General features: G+C 54.3%; 1 protein-coding gene across 1 annotated transcript; it reads right to left on the bottom strand.

Annotated features, from left to right (window-relative positions):
• Positions 1–809: 809 nt before the first annotated feature.
• Positions 810–16,940, bottom strand: DBH (dopamine beta-hydroxylase). The gene is made up of 12 exons (XM_030000139.1): positions 16,474–16,940; positions 13,979–14,125; positions 12,333–12,590; positions 10,711–10,887; positions 10,167–10,269; positions 8,484–8,650; positions 7,610–7,753; positions 7,457–7,495; positions 6,414–6,473; positions 5,627–5,754; positions 4,846–5,005; positions 810–2,370 (listed from the first exon to the last, which is right to left on the bottom strand). Exons 1-12 carry the CDS (start codon positions 16,852–16,854, stop codon positions 2,236–2,238), a joined length of 1,899 nt encoding a protein of 632 aa, XP_029855999.1. The 5' UTR covers positions 16,855–16,940; the 3' UTR covers positions 810–2,235.
• Positions 16,941–18,337: the final 1,397 nt, after the last annotated feature.

Genomic DNA, 18,337 nt, shown 5'->3' with positions numbered 1-18,337 from the left:
GCTCCAAAGTTCAGAGGGATTTTAAGCACCAACTTCTGTTGCCTTCAGTGGTAACTGGCACCTGAGGCCCTTTAAAAAAATCAACCCTGGGGCGCAAAGAATTCAATACCTGCTCCAATTTTGTTCGTGGTGCTCAAGCGCTGCCTCAGCGTGTGATGGCTGTGCGGAAGGCAGGGAGGGTCGATCTTCCCCAGACCTGAACGATGGCCTTGTCCATTTGTGGGAGGGTGAGAGTAAAGACAAATCCCAGTTTTTGGCCGTGGCAATGGGAGCGTGTTGGTGCCCAGGGAGTGCTGCCCGCCTGCACCAGTCCCTGGGTTTGAAATGAGAAAAACATGGTGGTGCCGTGCAGCCCCTTGATGCTAATTGGAGAGACGTTCTTGTGTCGTGCCCCAGAGAATAAAAGAAACTCCCAAAGGCAAGTGCCATTGGAATCTGGGTCCTTGCTGCATGTAGCCTCTGAATTTATAGAAGGAAGAGTTTCAGGAATGTGTTTTGGCCCGCAGCTGCTTTGCCAGTACTGTTTGGGTTTGTGTGTCCTCTGGGCTGCTCCCTGTACAGGCGGGACCAGCTCAGCTCTGTGGTGTAAGCTCGCCAGCCGGGGCACCGACACCAGGGCTGCCCTTGGCCCCCGGCCGCTGGCGGCTCCACGGTCCCATCTGCTCTGCTGGCATCTTCCCAAAGGTCACCTTGGAGGTGGCTCTTTTTAGCATCCCGATGGATGCCTCCAGCAGCGCAGAGCCGGTCTCGGAGGTGTCAGGGAAGGTTTTTCATCGCACGCATGCAGCCCGCGATCCCCCCGCTGCTGAAGGGAAGGGGCAGCTGCCCCCAGCCTGTCCCCGAAATCGTCCCTTGCTCTGGTCCCCTTGCTGGGCTCCATCTTCAGTGGCGCAGCAAGGGCCTGATCTCTGCTGAAGTTTTCACCCGCCTGAAGAAATAATCACGCTGCAAGCTTTTCACTTTATTTCCCTTGACTAGGTTTGCTTGGTTTATACCCTCTTCAGAGCCAATTTCAATTCCTTAGCCTCGTGCAAAAAGCACCACGGGCAAGAGTTTGAACTCTCAAATGCTTTGGTTTTACTGGAAACATTAAAAAACAAGATTAGGATGATTTTTTTTTTCTCTGAATAGGAGGTGATTGCACTCCCTGATTCTGCCCAGGCAGAGGGAGGGGGTGGCCGCAGTCCTGTCCGTTTCTCCTGGGGATAAACGAGGGACCGAGCATGCTGCCTCCCCACCGAGCCAGGGATCCATTGCATGCCTGCAAAGATATTTTTTGCTTCAAAAAGGCCTTTCTGATCCACGGTGCTCTGACTTGAGGTTTTTCCTTAAACCCAAGGTGGCCGGGAGGGCAGGTTTCGGCTGCCACCCTGCCCTGGATCCCACCCCCCCCAGGGCAGCAGGATCAGGCGCCCGGCTGGGATGGACAGGCTCTCCTGCAGCACCACCGGCCTTTCCTCCACTCCTCCCAAGTGTTTTCCCTTTGGAGCTCAACAGCAAAAAGCAATTTTTAAAAAAAAAATTTTTTTTTCACATTTAGGTATTTAATGGAGTCATTTTTCCTGCCAAAAGGTTTGTCTTTTCCCCTGCGTCCCTCCCCCTTTCTAAACCCCATCACAGAGGTATCATTTATTCCTGGCCATTGGCATCTGGTAGCGTCAAGGCGAATAATCCCCAGCACGGGGGAGTGGGAGGAGGAGAGCGGTGGGGAGCCGCAGTCCCTGCAGCGGGGACACGAGTGCTGGGTGGGCATCGCGGCATCTCTCCCTCCCTCCCTCTGTCCCTGCTGGGGGTGCCGGCATGGGAGAGCACCCGCGGAGCTGCCCCGAGCTAGACGGAACCGTGGGGCGCTGGGAAGGCTTGTATGCTGCTCCCACACAGGTCTTTGCTTCGTGCCTCAGTTTCCCTGTGGGAAAACACGCTTCTCCCCCCACTCCCCGGGGCTTCGCTGGGTTCGGCACAATAGCAAACCTTCACATTATTATTCTGGGGGCGGAAAGCAGTATTACTCAGAGCCAGGATTGCTAATAACACACTAAATATAGCGCTTTCCATCTCCAGAGTACTTTCTGAACTCTAGTTCGTAAGCCCTAACCCCCTCCGGAGGCTGGGGCCAGGGCACCGGCTGGCATCGCTGTGCGGGTAGGGATGCCGGGAGAGCGACGGGACGACGTTCCCTGTGGATGCTCCTGCCTGGAGGTGCTTCCCATCATGGTGGAGGGAGCGAGCATCGGGTCAGTCCCTCCTGAGCTCACCCAGGTTGAGGGGGACGGGGGCTGCAGGCCGAGGCCCCGGGGCGGGTGGGCAGCGAGGGACGGGCTCCCGCAGCCTCTCGGTGATGGTGGGAAGCGGCTGCTTCTCCCACTCGCCCTGCAAGAGAGATCGGCACCGTGAGATCAAGTCAGGGTTTCGGGTACTTGGAGACTCTGTGTTTCTCCCTCTTTGTAAAAATGGAATGATCTTTAATATTTGAAGTGTTTTTAGCCTAAACCAGGTTGTTTTCTTATGAGACGTTACTAATTATTTGTATTGCAGAAGCACCTACGCATCCCTTTAGCGGCGCAGATGTCTGCGGTGCACCACGTTGCACAAACCCACCACGGTTAGGGAGTTTCCACCCCAAAAAGTGTTACCCACCAAATCAGATGGAGACAACTCAAACCAGGGAGCCCCACCAACCCACTGTGCTCTCAGCCCAGCCCTGAAAAAATGCTCTCTACCAGGTATTGGCAGAAAGGTTGGTTGGAGGCGACATTTGCAGTGTGCCAGCATGGATGTTCACGTGCAGCTGCTGTGAAAACAGGAGGGATGCAGCAGCCTGGGTGAGGTGCCACGGGGAAAGGCTGTCACAGCCATCAGGGCTCAAGGTGACCACGGCCAGGATAAAACCCCCAGCTCCGTGCGTGCATGGGGGCACCTTGTCTTGGGGATGCTCCCTGCAAGGAGCAACCTGCCAGGTTCAGACAGTGCCGAGGGCTGAGCCCGCCGGGCAGGATCTAGCTCAAATGTGAAGTGTTAGTCTGGATTAGTGGCCGGTTGAGACGCAGGCAGGGGCTGCGAGGGTGAAGGGGGGCTCAGACTGGGCTGAGCTCTGGTTCGGTGATGCTACGGTTTGGCTGCCGGCCGCGCGCTCATGCGGAAATGTCGGCGAGAGGCTGAGCCGCAGCGTGAGCAGGAGGAGGGAGGTCTGGAGAGGAGCGGTAGAGCCGTGAGTCATCAGCAAGAAGATGAAAGTTGAATTTCTGTTTTCAGATGAAATTCCTTGTAGTATGTCACGCGAAACGGGCCAGAGCCTGCACCGGCACCAGGAAAACCCCTTGGGAAAGGTGGAGGGGGATGGAGAGACCCTCCAAAAGCACACGGGGAGCAATGGGAGAGGGGACGGCATCACAGGGAAGTACCAACTGGAGAAACGACTATTTTCCTGGAACCTTATGGCTTAAGAGAGCAGTTAACGTGTTTGGGCTGCGCCTGCTCCAGGGCTCAGCCCCAGCCATGAGCCCATCTGCTGTGGCGTTCTGCCCTGCCAACACGTCCCAAAACCTGTGCTAGCACCTCGCCAGCACCCTGCTCTTGGGATAGATCAAAGGTATCTGGAGTGTCTCGATAGTTGTTTTCAGTGCTTTTGAGTGGAAATCTGAATGTAGAGATTATAGAGAGTTTACTGCAAGTCCCTGCAGGTGCTGGGGACTCGGGGACAGCGATGTCTCCGCAGCCGCTCTCAGGCGGTACCTTGAGATTTTGCTCAATAATTAACAGCACTGAGTCCTTCCAGAAATCTCGTCAGCTTTGGGATCGCTGAACTGCAAATACACGAGCTTAATTAGAAGCTGGTGCTTTTCTCTTGGCAGAAACGGTGTGGAATAAATGAGATGTCTTAAAATCGGGCTCGCTCTGAAAAGCTCCTTCGCCCTTGCTGCGATGCTTGTGACCCACTTTGTGCCAGCATCAGATCTGCTCCACTCAAGTCTCTTCTTCGGCTGCTCCTCAGACCTCTCTGAAACCAAGAGTTGCCTGGGCCGTAATTAAGAGGCTTAATTTACAATTCTGCTGCTGCACAAAACTTCTGCGCCACTTCTGTCCCTGCAGTGGGGCTCTGCATGGCCGAGAGGTGCTGGGTCTCCAGTCCCAGAGAACTGGAAAGGTTTTTGCCTCCAGAGCAGACTTTGCTAAAGGGGATTTACCAGGAGAGAAAGCTGATGGTCTTCGCTGCAATCAGCTCGGCATTCTCCAGTGCTGCAGTGGGTAACGTATTGTGTAAGTTTATTACACTGATAAATGGTGTCGGGAACTGATGGTGATAGGGACCATCAGTGGTTTTAAATCTTCATCACCATCATCATGACCGTCATGGCTGGGCCTGGTTTTTCTTTAAAGATTTCGTGGCCCTTTATCCTTCACATTTTGCTGGATCGTTGCTTTTGGAGACCGCACAGATGCTGTGCGTAATGAGCTCGCTCTGCTGGGACCTGATGTAATTTGCCAAAATCCTAAAAACCACCTCACATTTCTCCTCAGTTCTGGAGCTAGCCCTGCTTTAACACTCAGTGAAAGCAGCCTCAAAATCATTTTATGCAAATGCATCTCCTAATTGAATCTGGCCGAGCACATCCAGGGTGGGCTCGTGCCATATTGTCTTAAACACCAGGTCCGGGCTGGGCTCAGTGTCCCGCTGACGCCGGGGTTCCCCGGGCAGCTCCGAGCCCGCCGGGTACAGCCGCGTCCTGAGCACCAGAGACCTGACCCGTCTCATTGGGATCGCCCTGTGGCACAGCTCTGCCCAGCTGCTTTTTACCCACGGCTGGGAGTTTTGCTTTGAAGCTTTGGTTGTGAAGCTATACGTACCGGGAACCGGACGGCTGAGGATTTGTTGCAGTGCATCGAGATCGGAGCAAAGCCGTAGAGGGATTTTAGCACATCTCTGTTGAATGTGTTCCAGGGGACGGAGAAAAACTGCTGTGGGACGGAGACCTGCGGGCACGTGCAGACCTCCTCGTCGTTAAACCTGGGGCAGGAGAAATGCTAGACTGAAACGCAGCAGTGCTGTCCCCTTTCAGCGCTGGATGTGTCTAATTCCTCCCTGCCTAAAGCTCGGCCTGGAATGGCTCTGAAGTCGGCGCTGGGAGCAGGGAGAGCCTAGCACAGCCGGTACCTGCGAGGGAAGATTTGGGCCCAGCCGGACTGCCCGTGAATAGGACGCCCGTGCAAGGTCAGCATCTCGCCCCTCTCATCATGGGTGAATGAGCTGCAGCCTGCTTCTCTGGCAGGGATGCTTGGCGTCTGCCTTGGGTTATAAGAAGTATTTTGCACATAAGCACTTGGCCATGCACTGATTCTTGCCGGGAAGTCCGTCTTCGGGAATGCTCTCCCTTCCCGGTGGTTCTCGCTATACAGCCATCCTTAAAGCCCTGGGTTTGGCTGCCAGCTCTGGGGGCAGGGGAGGGCAGGACTGAGCTCCAGCACGCAGCCACGGCTCCCAAAACCTGCACTGCCTGAGTGCCCCCGCACACCTACTGCACAGCCAGCTCCTCAAACCCCACTTTTTAAACTTTTTTCCCAATGTTACTGGCAAAGGGCTCTGCGATGGTCCCTCTCCCCTTAGCACCACCATGCAGGGGCTCTGTACCTGTTCACGAGGTTGAAGTATCGATGCAGGTAGCCTGGATCCACAGCGCTTTTGCACAGCTCCAGCTGCGTCTGGGGGTAGTAGTGCACGTAGTTCACGCACATCTCCTCCAGGATGCCAAACCCGCCCTGCGGCACAGACACAAAAGTGCTGGCACCTGGGTCCAGCTCTGCCCTGCCGGGGCTTGCACGGGCAGCGGGGAGGGCAGAGGGGCTGCAAAGGCACAAAGCTCACACCTGTACGTGCACAGGTGCACATGTGCATACACACACACACACACACATATATATATATATATATGCACCCCTTCAGGTGCATGGGATGGGCAGCACTCTGCTCATCTGCCCATCCACCCTTTATGCAAAGACTGACTTTCAGGCTAGATTGTGTGGTTTACATTAAAATGCAGATTTCCTATAATCCCTCTGCTATATTTAGCTTTGTCCCTGTTGATGGTACCTCTGACAGGCTCTTTTTTTGCTGCCTATGTAAGAAAATAACATGCACTGTCAAAAAACGCCACTTCTCTTTAATTACAATTAATCCCCGGTGGAACAGTTTGTGATGGGAATTAGAGTGACACATGCTACTTCTCAATTAGCACCTTAACATCCCCGCTGCAGGCAGCAGAGCCTTGCGGGCTCGCTTCTCTACCACCCTCCCTCCGGTTTCTGGCTGTGATTCAGCCCGGGTTCATGCAGGTGCTCGCTTTGCGGGTGCCCCCCAACCCTGGGGTGCAAACACACGCCAGCCCCACGCATGCAGGTGAACTCGCCCCCGCGCTCACCACCGTGGCTCGGCTCCGGTCCTCCGTGTTGTACGTGCAGGTCGTGATGAGTTCGTCACCCTGGTGGGGGGGGGGGTCGAACACAGACACGTGGAGGTGTGAGAGTGCGGAGCTTTCCCCTCTCCGATCAGCACATTTGGGGATCGGGGAGTTTGTAATATAGCAGATCTCTGCTCTCTGTAGCAGTGCCAGCCTGTGGGCAGCCTGTTTCCCCGCCAGCACCGGCCGCGGTGCTGCAGGAGCGCTTGCTAAACTTGCATCCCCTGGGGAAGATTCCCTAGGGCCATATCCCAGGGATGGTGTTTCTTGCTTTCCTCACTTTCTAAGAATTTCTGCAGGGCTGAAGCACCTAAAAAAAATGCACTTAGGCAACATTTTGAATTGCCAAACCTCTACCCAACTTGATGACACGACTGCCTCCCTGCCACGGTCGGTGCTGGGGCCCATGGGGACACCCCGGAGCACAGACCTGGGTACGGTTTCAATGGGTGCTGAGTCTTTTGAGCAGCATCTTGGGGCACGACAGCTCCCGTAGGTGCCCTCCACTTTGCAGCCGGGTCCTTCCTCACCCGTACAGCCCCGGGGCACGCTCAGCCTCTGTTTTACCACCTGCTCCCCCAACATTCGCTGCCGAATCTCTTCCTCTCCTTCTACCAAGCAAGGAGGGAGGGGGGACCGTCAGTGCGTGCATGGTTCACCCTCACCCCCCGAGGAGCCCCCCTCTGCTAGAGGAAGCCCAGCTAAATTAGGTGCTTAATTAAGCTGCCGGCACGGTTCGGTTGCCCACACACCGGTTTGGTACCGTATGAGATGGGCCCCGGTGTCCCCAAGGCATCCGCACCGGAGTGGCAGATATGACCTGGGGGTCCTCCCACAGCCCCCCCAGGGGGTCCCAGATGGCTGCGGGTGTCCGTGCATGGGCAGGGGCTGCCAGCGGTGGAGGGCATGAGGTGATGTAGAGGAGGCAGGGGGTCTCAGGGCAGTGGGGTGAGGGGAAGGTCTCGTGCTGTTTGGAAGCCACCACGGGTTTTGGAGCCACTCACTGGAAAAACTGCAACCACCTCCTTCAGCATGCGGATCTCCTGGGAGGGAAGGAAAAGGGACGCATCAGAGCAACGCGGTGGCTCTGTGCCCAGGGCAGCCCCATGGGTGACATCCAGCCAGGACCCCCCCGCTGCCCCTGCAGACCCCTCTACCTGAAAATGAGGGCTGTAGTGACCGTCGGCGTTCACGACCTGCCGCTCTCTCCCATCCCGGGACAGCACCGTCACCACTTTTCTTCCTGCCAGGTGAGTGTGGAGCTGGGAGGCGAAGATGCGGATGCCGGCAGCGGGCAAAGCCTGGGAGAAGGACGGCTCAAGCCCCCGTGCCTGACCCCATCCCTCTCCCCTCCCGTGCATCCCTTTGCTGTGTGCTTGAGACCGGCCGTCCCTGTGCTGGTTCCCCGTTTAGGGGATTGCTGTACCCCTGGAGCAGCGTAGAAGCGAGCTCCCTGCAGAGGGACAGATGCTCGATCCGCTGCCAAATCCATTGTACGCGCCGCTGTGCCCTAAGTCAGCAGGAGCAGCTGAGCCTGACGCTGCTTGCTTCCCTATGTTCGTTAGTGGTGGCACAAATGATTCCTTTTGGGTAGGCCCTACAAAAACATCCACTAAAACTTCCCTGAGGGCAAGGTGGGCATTTTGAAACTATCTTTGAGAGAGTTCTTGGCGAGCTCCTTGGCAGCAGAGGCCAATCTTCCCATCTCCGTGAGGGAAAGCACCGCCGGGGCACGGCCAGCTCGGCAGTAAGTTTTATGGGAATGGTATCCTGGGGAGCCGGAGCAGATGGCTCCCCAGGAGAGCTGCTTTGAGGGGGATTCAGCACATCCCAACCAGCTGCTTGCTGTTTGTTGTACACGGCAGATTTTTCTTTCCAGCGCAACCTCATGGTAAGGGGCTCGGGGAGTTTAAAACTGGGAATTGGGAGCCCGGAGCTCGGTGCCATATCACTGCTGGCTGGGACCTGGGAAAAGCCATTTGCAACCTCTCTTCTCCAAGGTGAAGCCAGGTGGAGAGGACAGGCACTCACCAGCTGGGTACATTTGTCGGTGCAATAGCCCGTGAGGAGGAAGGCATCCTCTCCAGGGGGAATGGCCATCACCGGCGTGTAGACCAAGCCCAACTCCATGATGCCGGCATCGTAGCGTCGCAGGGTGGCCGTGTAGTAGAGACGGATCCCCGAGGAGTCGCGGCGACCTGGCAGGTGAGAGGACAAGGCTGCAAGTCACCGTGGGAGAAGTGACGGCTGCCGGGACAAGGTCAGGCGTGAAAAATGATGCTGTGCTGCAGTGGGGAGAGATGCGTCAGCCTCTCGCTTGCAGCCTTCTTCATGTGTGTGGTTCTTATTGGTTTTAAATCCTAGATATTTTCATGCAAGGCTTTATGGAGTGGCCCCAGATATGTGCCTGGTCTCCTAGAGAGGTCACTGACCTGAGGTTGAATTTCTCCCAAGAGAGCGTAGTAAGGAGTGTCTTTGGAGAGCCCAAAGCAGAAGGACAGATCATGGGGTGCTTTGGAGAACTCTCTCAGAAATATGGCTCATTGCATATTCTTTAACTGATACATCCAAAAAGCTAAGGCTATGCTGTTATTGGGGGCCTGGCAGGAGGAGACATGCCTATGGAGCAAGTACTCCTTGCATTTGGAAGGTTTCTGGTCTCTCTTGCATTTGAGATGATTGCTCCATTTAACCTCCCCTCAGGAGCTGGAGAAGACCCTGTGCCTATGATGTGCCCTGGCAGATGCTGACCATGGGGCAGGCAGAGGCAGCAGCCAGCTCTGCTGAGATGCAAAGCCGAGCTCTGGCTCCCGTTTGCCACCCAGCTTTGCGAGCAGAAGGAAAGGGCAGGTTCAGTAGGTCAGGAGGGGTTCAGGCTGGCTTTGAACTGCCTGTCTCTGGGCTGGAGCCCACCCAGGGATGAGAAGAACGGGGGAGACACTATTGGTTAACACGCAAAACCAGATAAATTATGAAAGACATGAGCTCCATATTTATAGACGTGTTTCTTCTCGAGTTGCCGAATGTGCTATGATTGATCTACAGTACATATGCTCTGGTCTTCTAAAAATATACTTGGTTAGTCAAGACGCTACTTGTTTTTATGTTAATGAAGAAACCGGGTTGTTTGGAATCCTTTTTTTTAAATGTGTCTCCTGACAATGTTATCGAAGCAGGAGTACCAATAAAACAACATCTAAATTCCCCCCATCCCCAGCCAGGCTGGTGCTGTGTCTCTGGTGACTTTGGCACCGCTGTTGCTCTGAGCTCTGAGCTCAGACCCACCACCACCACTTTGCACAGAAATTGGAGGGACACCCTGTGACAGCCCAGCTAAATACCCATGTTGCCTTGGATCGTGGCCCTGCAGGAACGATGTGTTGGTGCAGTTTTCTGCCTGCAGGGCTGCAGGTTCAGCCAGGCTTCCTTCCCCGAGCATCCCTCCCCGCTGCTGGGCATGCCTGTGGTGAGGATGACTTTGCTGAGACCAGCAAGGCGGCAGCATGGTGGGGATTTAATGTATTCCTCCCGCTAGGACAGATCTGGACCATCAGGTCTCCAGAAAGTTGCAAACAGGGCTATGATTTTGGCCAAGACTTCTTCTGTATGAAACGTGGAGCCCTCCCCAGCAGGGTGGCAGTCCCTGGCATTTACTCAGCTCTCCTGCCACTGCCTCACTGGGGAGGCACTGGGCATCACCGTGCGCCCACTCACCTTTGAACACCAGGGGATTGTGGTAATGAATCTCGAGGCGCAAATATCTGGAGGATCGCGGGCCACCAAAGGCAAGACCTGCTTCTTTGGGGTAGTAGAAAGCCTGGAAGCAGAGGGAGGGTGTTAGGGGAGCGGTAGGGTGGCTTTCCTGGGGACAAGGCTGAAATGTCTGGGCATAATCCTGACCCTCGCCATGGGCTGAGGGACGTGACTTGTGCTCTTGGTTGTGCTTGGTGAGCTGGTCTTGCTTCCAAAGGCTTCTCACATGCCAGCATGCACATGCAATGGCATAATCACTGAGTAGGAGCATCGCACCGATTTATGGCACCGAGGAGGTGGGCTGGGGTGAGGTGGAAACTCAGACACATCCAGGGGCTGGATGGGGAGGTCAGACAGGGCTGAACCCAAATCCCAGCAGAGAACGGGGTTGGGGCAGCCCGCATGGGGTGATCCCAAGATGGGATTGGGAAGGGTTGGGAGGCAGCAGGAAAGCACCCAGGAGCAAAGTTTTCACCCAGGACGGTGGGTCCCATCTCGCACCCACCTGTGCTCCCATGGCCCATGCTGCAAGCACGTGCCTGCAGTAGTTGAGCCGGTCTGGCTTCATCTTGGAGTCGCAGGGCCCATTGTAATGGGGGAAGCTGTCGAACTCGGCAGCGCACTGGAAGACTTCCATGTGGTGGACCAGGGCCTCGTTGCCTGCTGTGATCACTGGCTCATACTGCAAAGCAGCATCCAAGAAGGAGGACACATTAAGACCGTGCTGAGAGCCCATCCCTGGGGGCTGCTGTCTGTGCAGGCTCCACAAGAAACCCAAGGCAGGTATGTCTGCTACCTGTTACTGAATGGGAGACAGTTTCTGCCATGTGATGGGGAGAGAAGGTTGCTTTGGGCATGAAACACCAAGGGCCAAGAGCTCTTGGTTGGTTTTGGGACCAACCCAGAGTCCACGAGAACCCACAGAGAAACATCTCATCCCTTCTCCAGCGACAGATGTGCCTGATCAGCAGAAGATCTTGGTCTGCTTTGTGATGACTGAGTCCTTTCCCAGTTTTGCAGGGCTGAGGTGACCCTGGGGGCATTGCTTTTTCCTAAAGGGGGTCCTGGCCATGTTGCAGTAGCTCTGCCTGCAGCTATTGGGTTTCATTTCTAGCCAACAGCTGCTCAGGGCACGGGGAGGGGGATTTGGGATAGAAAGAGTGACTTCAAACAAGCCTGAGGAACAGCTCTGGCTAAAAGCGCCAGCTGTAGAAATGATCTGCAGCAGCGGGAAGGTATCAGGAGTTACGCACTTTTTACTTACACACAGATGATTCATTTCACACCATCTGTTGGAGAGAAAATCCTCCTTCTGAGTTTTCCTTTGCAATGTCGTCTCTCCCCTATAAATCACTAAGCACTAGCTTCGGCTCGCGTGTCAGGTTTTCCCTCTCCCCGTTGTGTGGTTTTGACTCGGGGTGTGCCAGGTCATCTGCCGAGCCACCTCCGCGCCTGCCGGGGCGATGCTCTCCCAGCAGCTCCTGATGGGCGGTCAGACTGGCGTTACGCCTGCCTTTCCCTGGCACTGGGCTGTCTGCAGGTTTCAGCCTCTCCTTTGAGGGAGGTGACCCAAGCATATGCAACATGTCTGGGCAATGCACACAAGTTAGATTTTTGTCTGTAACCCTTTTTTTTTTTTTTTTTTTTTTGGAGTACGCCTAATCTTTTAGAAGCCAGTTCATATCCTGGCTCGCTCTGCCCTGCTCTCACCAGCCCTGTTCCTTTTTTTCCCATGTTTATATATTCCTCATGGCTCACCGTGTGCCATAATCCTGCCACGGATCTGTCCTTGATGGCTACAGCTCTGCCTTCTGCAGGGGATCAGCTCTGCAAGGGGGCTGCTCTGAGCCTGCCCTGGTACCTGTTCGATGTGCTGGGTGGAAAGTCGCCAACCTGCCGCCTTCTGCTGAGAAACTTCTGATTTTGGGCTCTCTGGGAGGCAGGAGGATGCTACTGGCTGGTGGGATGGCTCTGGGAGATGTTTTGGTACCATGTTGGGAAAGACGTATGGGTCTGAAAGCCTCCCTGTGAAAGGGCAGGGAAGAGGTGGACTTTCCAGAATGGCTAAATGGGAACACGATTGCTGCTCTCTACCAGGGAAAGCAACCCTCTTCTCCTGCCTCTTACCATGATAATGTGATGTTTGGGGAAGTCTTCTGCAAGCTCTGCCATGTAACACCAGTAGGTTGTCTCCTGGCTGGGAATGACAACATCAGGGGCCGTTATCTCCATGGTCTTCATGTCGCTGGGCAGTTCAGGGATGGTGATGTTGGGCTTTAGCAGCTGCACCCTCTGCAGTCCCCTGTGGATGGCAGAGATGTTGATGGCTTGGAGGGAATGGACTGGTTTCTCCAGGATCCCGTAGATAAGGTGCACAGTGCCATCCTGAAGCAAGAGCAAAGTGTATCAGGTAGTTTTTTCATGCAGGAACGTGAACTGCATGGACTATTCGCACCAGTATTGGTGGCATGAATCCAGGAATGGGCCTTTTGACCCATGCCCAGATGGGAAGCCACCCTGACTTCACCAGTAGCTGACTTTGCTGTGCTGGCCCAGGAAGACTGTAGATTTCAGGGCATTTCTTTGGCTGACGTGATCACAGAGAGTTCCCTACCAGTTGGGAGAGTCTGAAAAGTTTTCCCTAGATGGCATCAGTTCCTTAAGGGGAGCATCTCCTCTGTGCTCTTTCAGAGTCCCTCAACCCTTCTGAGCTCCAGGCTGAGACAACCACATCAGTTCAGGGCTCATCCCACCCTGCAGCCTGGCCCCAGCAATGGCCACAGGCAGCAGCCTGGGGTGGAACACCAGAAACAAAACTTCTCCCTGAAATCCTCCCTTTATCCCAGCTTCTGTTGGTGGGGGGGTACCACAAGAAGCTCTGCTGAAAGTCTCCTGCAAGCAGGGAAGTTGCTGCTGAACCCAGTGAGCTCTGGACAGGAGATAAGGAAGAAAGGAAAAAGAGAATATTTTTTTCTTAAAGGATCAGAGAATAAAGACCTGCAAGTCTTTTCCCAGTTCACACATAGAATTTTTTCCTCCAGGGCTCTCTGTGTTTTGGCAGACAGTAGACGTTTCTCACCACAAGACAGGCTTTTGAAAACCAGCAACAAAAACTCAAGGATGCTCGATGCCCACGTTGGCTTTAAAATATCCTGCCCACCAAAGGCTTTTATCTGAAATGAGCCTTGCACCAATTCCTGCCCGCACCCAGCGTCCATAGCTGATGCCCTGAAACTCTTCGACATCCCCACTGGGAAGGTTTCCCTCAAATCCCATCTCACGGGGGAGCGGTGAACGCAGACCCAGAGAGACTTCACCGAACCACACACAAGCACGCCGCAGCGGCTCTATTTGCCGTCCCTTTGCTCTGGCTCCTGCCGCAACCCTCCTCTTTGCCTCCTGTTGAACAAAACCAACACCTCTTTGTAACACTCCAAACAGTTGGCTCCAGACTGCAAACCGGAGTGATGCAGGAGGGTATTTATATAGACCTAACACATGCTTAACAGGAGTGGATGATGCAAACGAGCTAAAATCTACACTTTATAGAGGTTTATAAGGGGTTGTAAATAGATCGTGCCAAACATTACTCATGTCCCAGGACTGACATCTGTAGCACACTTCCTTTCTGCCTTAGACAGCACAAACGCCTGATGCTGTCCCCGAAACAAAACACTGGTCGGATATAACCATGCAGGTTGGGGTTTGGAGCTCTGCCCCAGGGCTGAGCCGGGGCTTGCTGGTGCTATAGCAGGGCAAGGGCGATGCCGTACCTCTATAAGGTAGTCCTTGGGGTCACAGGTGCTGAAGGCTCTTCTGAAGAGGAGGTAGAGACCCTCAGGAGCCCTCCGAGCCCCGAGGAGCTGGTAGTCCTGCTGCGAGTCCATGTGGAGCTGCCCCTTGGCATCGCTCCAGGCATCCTGCGGGAGGAAGAGCACCCAGCTAAACTGGGAGGTTCCACTGGCCCCGCTCAGCCCGAGGAGCCCATGGCGGTGACCTCCAGCGGTACCACGGGTCGTGAGATCCTTCTGTTCACCCTCCGGTTCGTTCACCCTCGGCATCCCAAAGGTGGAGGGATCCCGTGTTTTGGTTGCCCCGTGCCCCCCTCCAGCAGCCCACGGGCAGAGCCGTGCCGGCACGGCCCCTGCCATGAGACCTTTGGTGCTCGGCACAGGCAGACCTGTGAAATACGTGATCCAGAATTAATAGGCTGCAGAAAGACCTTTACAAGTTGAGATGCGACTGGGGGAAAGGACGCAGGGAGAGGAAAGCCTGCGGGGATGCATGAAGGTGTTGCGTCGGTCTGTGCTGTGTTTTGGGTGTATTTGGCTGGGGGCACCTTCTCGGGGTGGGGGGGGGGTGGGGTGATGTGCTCTCCAAGCCCCTTGCCACAAACCAGCTGCTCTCAATTTAAGATCAGCCCCTTGCTGAGCTGTAGTGTCAGCCCTAGAAATCAGTACCCCTCTTCAAAATCCTTAATTTGTTGTGGCCAGATTGTTTCAGCAGCCCAGCAAAGCCTCCCAAAATCTGCTCATTGTTGACAATGGTGACAACGACACTCCGAGAAGCAAAGCAGTAGGTTACTCCTGTGCTTAGGGATTTGAAGGTTTGGAGTATAAAATCCTGCAATAATTTGGACCTGAACAGTGTTGTTGTCTTGATCTTTTGCATCTCCCGTTGATATCTTTTATTTACTGAGAAAAGGCACCTAAGAAGTACCTTGCTGTACACACTACAAGTGGCATGAGTTCTCTTATCTTGGGGGAAAAAAGCAGAAGAAAAAGAATAAAGCATCTTGGCATCATTTCAGCCAGAAGTATGGAGTGATATTTCGAGAACATATTGTCCTTAGAGCGGGAGAGTAGAATCAGCCACATGAAGCTAGCATGACATTTGTTTTCATAGGAATATGGTGTGCAAATTAATCTCATAGTACATGGGGGGTTAAGCAAATTTGGATCTTTTTAACAGCTGACATACTTATCCAGAAGAAAGGCTGCTGGGAGAGAGAAAACCAGGACTGGAGAGATTTATAGAAATCTCCTTGCAAGATGCTGTTCAGCACCAACTGAAAGAGAAAGCCCAAATGCTGCCCGGTGTTTAATTCCGTGCTGTTTGTCTTACGGTGAGCGCATGAAGGCAGATTAGAAATGATCCTTTATGTTTTTTTAACATGATACTGTGAAATACTGTAGCATTTGGGCCACCACACATCCTGAATGGCTGGTAATTAGCAGGAAAACAGTACAGATAATAAGCTCTTCTTTTCATCCTTTTCATCCTTCTGCACCCTGCAGATCACATTGCGGCTGATTGTGAAAGAATGTATTTTATGGTTAATTTGAAGTAAGCAGAGAGGTAAGATTTAACTTACTGGAAAGCCTCGCACGGGGAAAAATGTGAATTGCTTTCTGCAGCCAAGCGCAATTGCAATAAGCCTAACGTGGTGGGCTGGGGATAGGTTGCTGCTGGAGAGCACAGGGGTAGTTACTGTAACTGCAGCCCCGGTGGAAAGACAAACCGAACAAGAACCTGGACAAACGGACTGTGTCAGAAAGGACAGCGATTTGCAGTAGCAATATCAAACCGCAAAATTAGAAATGAGTTCCCCCCCATCTGCTACCACCAGCTGTTTACATACCGCCCAAATACATTTGCATGTTTAATTTCTGATAACACCGCGCCGCTGGCAGGCAGCCGTCAGGTTGTGTTTTCCTCTGTCCTGTTGATCTCTGCGATAGCGTCGAACGCGACTCGCAGCTGGGTTATTGGTGCTGGCAGGAGCAGCTTTTCTGGCTGATAACTTTTGCGCTGTCTCAAAGTCATTAACGGGAGCTGCGGTTAATTTTTAATGTGACTGACAGCAGCACACAAGTGAACCAAGGTGTTGACGCATCCTGCGTGTGTGTGTGCACGTGTGTGAGTGTGAGCTGGTCTGTACAACCACCTGTTGGAGCTCTTTGCAGCTAAGCACAGCAGAGACATCCAGGTTCTGGTTCCACTCAGCCTTGCCGATGTGCTGCTGTACTTATTTATTCTTTTCTCTTTGGGTTTAAGATTCAATGCCAAACCCATAGCATAGACCTGATCTGTGGGTCCCTCTGGGATAGAAGCCTCCAAGCCCTTTTGGACCCCTTCCACCTGAGCAGCGGGAGCGGTCCAGCGTGCACCGTGCCTTGGACCATCCCCACTCTTTCAAACCACGAGCCAGATTCACCCACGGGAATGCAACCCCAAAAGCAGCCATGCAAACACACAAGCGACTCACCCCAAAATAGGAATTGTGCCCGTCGCTCCAGAGCACGGCGAGGTCCGCGTTCTCAAACTCGCCCCTGTCCGACATCCCAAAGAGGAGCCCGAACTGCAGGTCCCGGACAAGGAGCTGGAAATGCACGGCTTGCTCGGGATAGCTGACATTCCAGGAGAGCTCGAGCAGCCCCTGGGGATCGAGGGGTACCTTGTAGGGAAAATCACTCCCGCGGGGCACTGAGCCCTGCAGGGCCACCACCAAGATGACCAGGAACACCGCGATCATGGTGAAATACATGGATGCCACTTCCCGCAGCTTGAAGCTGGGGCAGGAGCAGGGCTTGCTCCTGGAAGTCTGCATGCCGGGCAGGACAGCACCCGTGCGCCTGGCTTTGCCCATTTATGCGCTGGCCCTCCTGGGCAAGCCGGGTAAGTGATACTCTTTAATTGCATTTGGTTGTTGGGAAATTGGTTTGTTGTATTGACCCCCCCCCACCTCCTGGCCAAACACTTGTCATTCCCTGCCTCCCCTTAATTGGCTCTAATTGCACATGGACATTATCAATAGCAATTGAATTCGACTGGGCTGATGTTATTCGCTCTTAAATCTTCCTTAGTGGCTGGAAAGGGCTGTTTACTTGCAAGCTGCTCTTGCAGAGCCCTGTGCGGACATGCTCTGCCCTGCTTGCGGTGCCTCTCGCCCAGCTCTGCAGCCAGCCCTGCCTGCCCTCTGTGGGGCAAAAGCTCCGGGATAGCCCCACGAGCAACCCCAGCCACAGATCCCCATGTCCCCCAGCCTGGGACCACTTACCACCCAAAAAGTGGCCAGACTGGGGGGATCAAAGCCCAGGGTCAGCTGCCAGACACAGTCCCGGTCCCGCTCCCTGCCCACGCTCTGCTGGATGCAGGTCAGGGTATCACTGTGTGCATCCCTGTTTTCTTTTTGCTCTTCTGAGTAACCACACAGGTTCATGGCTTGGAGGTCGGCTGGCCCAAACACACCCTGGGGACCGCTCGGCTCCCCCCAAACCCTGTTGCGGCGTGCTGCTCAGGCTGTGCCGAGGTCTGGGCTGCACCACGGGGACCCGTCCGGCTGCACGTTCCCCCCCCCCCGAGGCCCCGCCAATGGCACGAAGTCCGGGAAGCCATTTCTGTGTTTATTTATTTTTGGCCTCCCCGGGGACGCGTTTGCATGAGATGCTGCCGAAAGCTGAGCCGAGTCAAGCGACCGAGAGCCCCGCGGTCCTTTAGTCGCTGCGGGGTTTAAAATGAACCTCTCTGAGCCAACTGCGGTGTCGTTTGCTGGAGATCTTGGAGGTGTCAGAGCAGGTCCAGAGGGAGGGTCCCAGGAGAGGACATGTCCTTTTTGGGTGGTGGCAATGGTGCCTTCTGCTCCAGCAAGCCAGCCCGATAGCTCAGCCAGAGACGCTGTAGGAGATGGCCGTTCTCTTCGCATCTCAGTCTCCATCCATTTTTTAACCTGTTAATAATAGTTTTACATGTAATTGTGATCACATCTCCAAGAAAATTTTGCAAGAGTTTATTTTACCAGGGTAGAACCAGCCTGGCAGTGCTGAGCTGGGGTCCTGGCATCTCACAGGGTCTTTCCTGCACACCCCAGCATTGGAGACAGCCCCGCAGGCTCCCAGCAGCTGGGGACAGAAAGGGTACAAACCAGAGCAGAGTCACCCCAGCTTGTTAATGCTCAAAGAAATCAGGGAAGAAAATTAGAATGAACGGCACGTTATTAGCAGCGTGCCGTACTGTTCATCCGAGTGCCTCAGAGGATGCGGGGAACAGGAACAGACTCAGTCACGATGGCTGGAGCAGGCAGCCGATGGGGACTGCAGTGAGGAAGTGTACTGACTGCTGGGGATTATGAA

Source organism: Aquila chrysaetos, chromosome 24 (assembly GCF_900496995.4).
Source record: "Aquila chrysaetos chrysaetos chromosome 24, bAquChr1.4, whole genome shotgun sequence".
In the NCBI taxonomy this organism is placed as follows: domain Eukaryota; kingdom Metazoa; phylum Chordata; class Aves; order Accipitriformes; family Accipitridae; genus Aquila; species Aquila chrysaetos.
This window is presented reverse-complemented; position numbering and strand designations above follow the sequence as displayed.